The sequence below is a fragment of the Balaenoptera physalus genome, assembly GCF_965194825.1.
Source record: "Balaenoptera physalus genome assembly, chromosome: 1".
In the NCBI taxonomy this organism is placed as follows: domain Eukaryota; kingdom Metazoa; phylum Chordata; class Mammalia; order Artiodactyla; family Balaenopteridae; genus Balaenoptera; species Balaenoptera physalus.
This window is the reverse complement of record NC_138882.1, coordinates 175,332,968-175,339,774: the sequence shown is the minus strand read 5'-3', so window position 1 is coordinate 175,339,774 and position 6,807 is coordinate 175,332,968. Positions and strand designations below refer to the sequence as shown.

The following is a 6,807-nucleotide window of genomic DNA, read 5'->3' as shown; positions in this document are numbered from 1 at the left end:
TCTGTGTACTGTGGCCTAGCTGAGTTGACACACATAATTAACACAACAGATTTCTGCTCTATTTGCTTCTAGTCAGATCCATGTGACACTAACCACACTCAAGTTCTTTCATAGATAGAATTCTCAAGCTGATATATTTATATCCTCATCACCCCCTTGCCTCACTCTCAACGTAATGGTGGCTACATTGAAGTCATATGAAGTAAGTGGAAAGGCCACACTCTTCACCTGCTATTTGCCTTAGAGGTGATCACATCTTTCACCTCATGTTGTTCAAGACCTTTTTCGATCTTATACAATTTGTAGTCAAGAAGCAGTCATCTGCTTTCCCCCCGCTCCACCCCCGGAGCCGTGCTGGTTCTGCAGCTCAGTGGCGGCTAGAGCTTCTGTTCTACAGGATGGGGTTTGTTAAAGTTGTCAAGAATAAGGCCTACTTCAAGAGATACCAAGTGAAATTTAGAAGACGGCGAGAGGGCAAAACTGACTACTATGCTCGGAAACGATTGGTAATTCAAGATAAAAATAAGTACAACACACCCAAATACAGAATGATAGTTCGTGTAGCTAACAGAGATATCATTTGTCAGATTGCTTATGCCCGTATAGAAGGAGATATGATAGTTTGTGCAGCTTATGCTCACGAACTCCCAAAGTATGGTGTGAAGGTTGGCCTGACAAATTATGCTGCAGCATATTGTACTGGCCTGCTGCTGGCACGCAGGCTTCTTAATAGGTTTGGTATGGACAAAATTTATGAAGGCCAAGTCGAGGTGACTGGAGATGAATACAATGTGGAAAGCATTGATGGTCAACCTGGTGCCTTCACCTGTTACTTGGATGCAGGGCTTGCCAGGACTACTACTGGGAATAAAGTTTTTGGGGCCCTGAAGGGAGCTGTCGATGGAGGCTTGTCTATCCCTCACAGTACAAAACGGTTCCCTGGTTATGATTCAGAAAGCAAAGAATTTAATGCTGAGGTACACCGAAAGCACATCATGGGGCAGAACGTTGCAGATTATATGCGTTACCTGATTGACGAAGATGAAGATGCTTACAAAAAACAATTCTCGCAATACATAAAGAACAACGTAACTGCAGACATGATGGAGGAGATGTATAAGAAAGCTCATGCTGCAATACGAGAGAATCCAGTGTATGAGAAGAAGCCTAAGAGAGAAGTTAAAAAGAAGAGGTGGAACCGTGCCAAAATGTCACTTGCCCAGAAGAAATATCGGGTAGCTCAGAAGAAGGCAAGCTTCCTTAGAGCTCAGGAACGGGCTGCTGAGAGTTAATAAACCAAACCACAATTTATATGAAGATTTTTCAGATAACGACAGTAATAAACTTATTGAACAAGTAAAAAACAAACAAACAAACAAAAACCAAAAAAAAAAAAAAAAAAAAGAAGCAGTCATCTTTTCTGACCCTGAAAGGCCTATCAATTTTGGACTTTCTCCATTTCCCTTCCACCTCTGCTTGAAAATCAGCTAATTCTCACCTAATTTCACCTCTTTCTTCTAATACTTTATAAAGACACCTGTGCTAGTTATTAAGTTATTGTCTCAGCTCCAAATCCACCCTTCTACTTTCTACTATGAGATAGTGGAGCTGGGACTCTGCAAATCACTTTTCTGCTGTCAGCTGACTCTACTTTTGGCTCTGCCAATAGGGGCCACTAGAGGGAGATAGTGAGGTCACAGGAGGAAGAAAGGACTCCTTTCTTCTGCTTCCTGTTCGTGTGAGGTCACCCTAGCAATGCTCCTTCACCCCAGCAGCAGCAGCGCCTTTATAGCAACAGCTGAATCCACTTTGCAGTTTTTTCCAAAAATTACAAACCCAGCTTCATGGTGTCCCAGTCAGAGACACCAGCACCATCTGGATAGCACCTTTTTCTCAGAAGTGTTGGTCGCTCCTCTAAGTTCAGAGACACCAGACACCAGCACTAGACTTAGAGGTCTGAGTTTCAGCTCTGTAGGGCCCCTCTTCTTCTTCTTCTTCTTCTTTTTTTTGGCTGCGCCACACAGCATGCGGGATCTTAGTTCCCCAACCAGGGATCAAACCTGCACCCCCTGCAGTGGAAGCAGAGTCTTAACCACTGGACCGCCAGGGAAGTCCAGGGCCCGTCTTCTAAGTTTCTAAGTTTTAGTAATTCCAAACTCTTTCCTTTGTTCTCCTAGCCCTAGGAGTTATAGATGCTTCCTGCTGTTGCTGCCTCCATGGTATCTCAGTTTTCTTTTCACCCTTTCAGTTGTCTAGTTAACAACTTTATACCTAGTTAACCATTCTAACCATTCTCTATGTTAAATTTCCTCCAATGACTGGTGTGGTTTCTGTCTCATTGGCGGGACACTGACTGACACAGAAATTGGCGCTAGGAGGGATCCCAGGAAACAGACCTCAAAAGATGGGATTAGGGAACTGGTTCGGTTGTGTCATTGGGTTTGAATGTGCTAAAGCTGCTTGTCAATGAGAAACGTGATGCTGCTAAGCCACGGCATGCCGTGGCGACATGATTAATTAAATTATCACCTGTGGTTATTTGTGATGAAGTGCCAGCTAAAGCAAGTGCCTTGGGGGCCCAGGTGGTTGTTGCACTTGACTGTTATGGCAGTGATGATGACTACAGGGGCTTTGTATGGGAGGGATTCTTCTGAGTGCATCAGAGTCCTTGCAGAAAGAAAATGACAAGCTTGGGTCTTTAGATTTTTTTGATGTGGACAATTTTTTTAAAGTCTTTATTGAATTTGTTACAATATTGCTTCTGTCTTATGTTTTGGGTTTTTTTGGCTGCGAGGCATGTGGGATCTTAGCTCCCCGACCAGGAATCAAACCCACACCCCTTGCATTGGAAGGCGAAGGCTTAACCACTGGGCTGCCACGGAAGTCCCAAGCTTGGGTCTTTAAACTCTCGGCTCAAGACATGGTCAGAGAGTCACAGAGCTTCCATGATAGCCATAAAAGAATCTCTTATTTCTTGTGGCCACCAGCCTTATTTGCTACAAATAAAACAAAAATATGGTGCATGTTGTAGAATTTCATCAGTTGAATTCAGTCTAACTAAGCCTTTCCTGTGATTGAGAAGAAGTGGGACCCTAAAACTTGGAATGGAGACATGTGGTTTGACTCTTTTCTAGGTTCTCAGAGTCTCCTCCATTCCGCCAGCAGATGGAAAGGAGAGCGGAGATCAGCACTTGAGAGTTTTATGGGACAGTCTGTCACTTCCACTCACATTCCATTAGCCAGGATTCAGTACCTCTCTGTAAGAGAGGCTGGGAACTGGGGGTTTTGGTGAGAATGGGTTGTGTATGCCACACTAAATGGGTCACTAGTGACATTTAAGATAGAATTCTTAAGGGAGTGATGTAGACAGAGGCCAAGTTGTAAAAAGTTAAGAAATGATTAAGTGACAGGGAAGTGGTAGCTACTTTTTAATAAGAGTGGCTAATGAGAGAGAAAAAGATAAACCTGAAGCTAGAGTGAGGAGGTAGCCAAACACGGAAAGCAGTTTCTGTTGTTGGTTTTTTAGTTTAGTTTTGCATTTTAATTGATAGAGGAGAATTGAGATGCATTTGTAGTCTCAGAGAACAGGAAGAGAGATAGGACATGAGTGGAGGGTTGGCCATGGACAGAATGAGGCCCACATCTTTAAGATGAGAGGAAAAGATTGATACAAATAGAGAGAAATTATGAGGTCAAGAGGAGGGTAGCTAACAGTCAAGCAGGATAGTTTTGGTTTCTATAAAGTGACAAGGAGCAAGAATTAGGGTTGCAAGAAGATCCAGTTGAGGTGGGGCAGGAATCTGTATTTGAACCAGTATGTCCAGTTTTGTGGATTTGTTCCACAGCCAAAGAGCAAGAGGGGAGGAGGTCCACAATATGGTTCATTCCAAGGTGGGGCTCATCAAATCCAGAATCTTTGGCACCAAGGGCATGGTTCTGTGGCCTTTGTCATGTGTAAAAATTACAGAACCTTGAGGTCATTGTTGCTGTCTTTCTACCCCTCTGCATCGTGTATTCTGACTTCTTTTCTTACTCTCTCCTATCCTAGTCTCCAGCTCTCTCTTTTCCTATACTTTTCCTTAGGTTTTCCAGTAACCTCAGTGTGGTGGACAGACCCTAAGGTGAGCCTCAGTGATTCCTGCCTCCTGGTATTCACACCTTTGTGTGATCCTCTTGAGTTCAAGTGGGACCTGTGATTTGCTTCTAACCTATAAAATATGGTGAAGGTGTTGGACTGCCACTCCCATTACATATATGTTACGTTATGTAAAACTCTCTGTTAGCAGACTGGGGCTAGAGATTCTCCTTGTGGGCTTGATGAAGTAAGAGGCCATGTTGTAGAAGCCCGTGTGGCAAGAAACTGTGGTAACCTCGAGGAACTGCAGATGGCCTCTGAAAACTCAGGGAGGCCTCTAGGTGACAGCCAGGCCCTTAGTCAGACAGTCACAAGGAAATAAGTTCTGCCCACAAAGCCTGAGTGGGTTTGCAGGTATTTTCTTCCCCAGTTGAGTCCCCAGACGAGCATGCAGCCTTGCTGACATCTTGATTGCAGCCTTCTGAGACTAAGCAAAGGGCTCAGCTAAGCAGTCCCAGTGCTCCTGACCTGGAACCTGCGCGATATAACGTGTGTTGTTTTAAGTCACTAAATTTGTGGTGATTTGTTACACAGCAATAGAAAACTAATACACACAGAATTCCTGAAAAACACTGGGGCTGGGGCTTCCCTGGTGGCTCAGTGGTTAAGAGTCCGCCTGCCAATGCAGGGGACAGAGGTTCAATCCCTGGTCCAGGAAGATCCCACATGCTGTGGAGCAACTAAGCCCGTGTGCCACAACTACTGAGCCGGCGCGCCTAGAGCCCCTGCTCCCCAACAAGAGAAGCCACCACAATGAGAAGCCCGCGCACTGCAACAAAGAGTAGCCCCCGCTCGCTGCAACTAGAAAAAGCCCACGCGCAGCAAAGACCCAACACAGCCAAAAATAAATCAATAAAATAAATTAAAAAACAAACAAACAAACAACCACTGGGGCCCTGTGGCATCAACCTTGCATTAGGTGATAGGAAGCTTGGGTCTGGGTCCAGGTCACAGAGCTGGGTGAGGGAGGACAGAGGATGTGCCACACATACCCCTTGGACACTTTGAACTTCAAGACAGTAATTAACAGGCCCCTGGCTTTCAAAGCAGATTGTGTCCCCATCCCCACCCCTGCTGGCCCCCCAAAATGCCTGTCCAGTAGGTCATCAGAGATGGGTGAAGCCTGGCCCTGGAAATACAGATTGCCAGAAGTAGATCACGAAGTCCACCTCTCAAATCTCGGCGCTCGGCACGGCGCCCGGAATACAGCGGACGCCCAACAAATGGTTTGATTGCAAAAGAACAGAAAGAGTCCTGGAGCGCGCCTCTGCTGCCCCGTCATTGTGCGGCAGGGATCGGGGCGGCAGGGGATTGGTCGGGGCCCTGCAGCGGGTCAGGACCGGGCCGCGGGGCCCGAGCGCCATCCCAGGCCCGGGCGGAGGGGGCGCTGCGGCGGGAGGCCGCGCGGGGCGGGGCGGGGCGGCGATGGGGACGCCCCCTGCGAGCGAGCGCCGCGCGCGCGCGCGCGCGCCGCCGCCGCTGCCGCCGCTAGCAGCTCCTCCGCTCCGCCCCGGTCCTGGTGCGGTCCGGCCGGCCCGCGGGGTGCAGAGCCGAGGTCCGCAGCCGACCGCATGAAGGACTGCGAATACCAGCAGATCAGCCCCGGGGCCGCCCCGCCGCCCGCCTCCCCCGGGGCGCGCCGCCCCGGCCCCGCCGCGCCCCCCGGCCCGGGCCCCGGGCCCCCGCCGCCCGCCACCGCGCCGCGCTGGAGCAGCAGCGGCAGCGGCAGCGGCAGCGGGAGCATCGGCCGCCGCCCGCGGCGCAAGTGGGAGGTGTTCCCGGGCCGCAACCGCTTCTACTGCGGCGGCCGCCTTATGCTATCCGGCCACGGCGGCGTCTTCGCCCTCACGCTGCTGCTCATCCTCACCACCACCGTCCTCTTCTTCGTCTTCGAGTGAGTTCGGCGGCGTCCCCGCCCCCTGAGGCGCCCCATCCCTTCCGATCCCCTTTGCCGCCTGCCGCTCACCCCACCTTCCCCAGCCCTTGATGGACACTCCAGCCCCTCTGGTCCCCTACTGGGCACCCCGGCCTCTCCCACCTCCTGGGCCCTCCACCCTTCCCAGCACCTGCCAGGCACCCTCCCTTCCCAGCTTTTCCTTGGCCTCCTGGTGCCTCTCAGAATCTGCCCTCAGGCCTCTCCAGTCTCCTTGCTTATCTCCCACCTGTCCTTTCTGGTCCCCTCCCAGACTCGCCATCCTTCCGTGACAATTTGGATCACCATCTAAGCTGGTCCCCTCCATCCTTGCCAGCCACCGCATCCCCTCTGGCCCCTCCCTAGCACCCCCATCCTTCCCTGGCACCCTGCCTTTGCCAACCTCTGCCAGGATCACTGCCCTCCCATGTCCCTCCAAGACCCCTATCCTCTCTGCCCTCTCAAAATCTGCCCCAGGCCTCCCCAGCTCCTTGGATAGATCCCCTCTCCTCACCTATCCCCTGGACCATCTCTCGTTCCCAGCTTCTTTCTGACCCCTTGAGGCATCTTTTTTTTATATCCTTTCCAAACAACTTCTGAATTTCTTGCTTGTCCTTTGGCTATATACCACCTCAGATTTCCCAGCCATCTTCCCTGTTCCCTCCAGGGTCCCTCTAGGGTCCCCTAGTCATCTCTCTACTCTCAGACCCTCCCCCCTTGCTTTCCCTTCAGTCGTTCTCACCCTAGGCCCTCAAATATC

At 50.1% G+C, this 6,807-nt stretch overlaps 1 protein-coding gene and 1 pseudogene across 7 annotated transcripts in view; both read left to right on the top strand.

Moving 5' to 3' along the window:
* Positions 1–316: 316 nt before the first annotated feature.
* Positions 317–1,364, top strand: LOC309650096 (large ribosomal subunit protein uL18 pseudogene; annotated as a pseudogene). The gene has a single exon. The product of its transcript is annotated as a large ribosomal subunit protein uL18 pseudogene (transcript).
* A 4,245-nt stretch (positions 1,365–5,609) lies between these two features.
* Positions 5,610–6,807, top strand: part of ZDHHC18 (zDHHC palmitoyltransferase 18) — a 41,033-nt gene continuing 39,835 nt past the window's right edge. For all 6 annotated transcript variants that reach the window (XM_082440812.1, XM_082440811.1, XM_082440815.1 and 3 more), the window contains exon 1: positions 5,610–6,029. In XM_082440812.1, the coding sequence (XP_082296938.1) occupies positions 5,707–6,029 (323 nt within the window). In that variant the 5' untranslated portion in view covers positions 5,610–5,706. The remainder of the gene's footprint in view (positions 6,030–6,807) is intronic.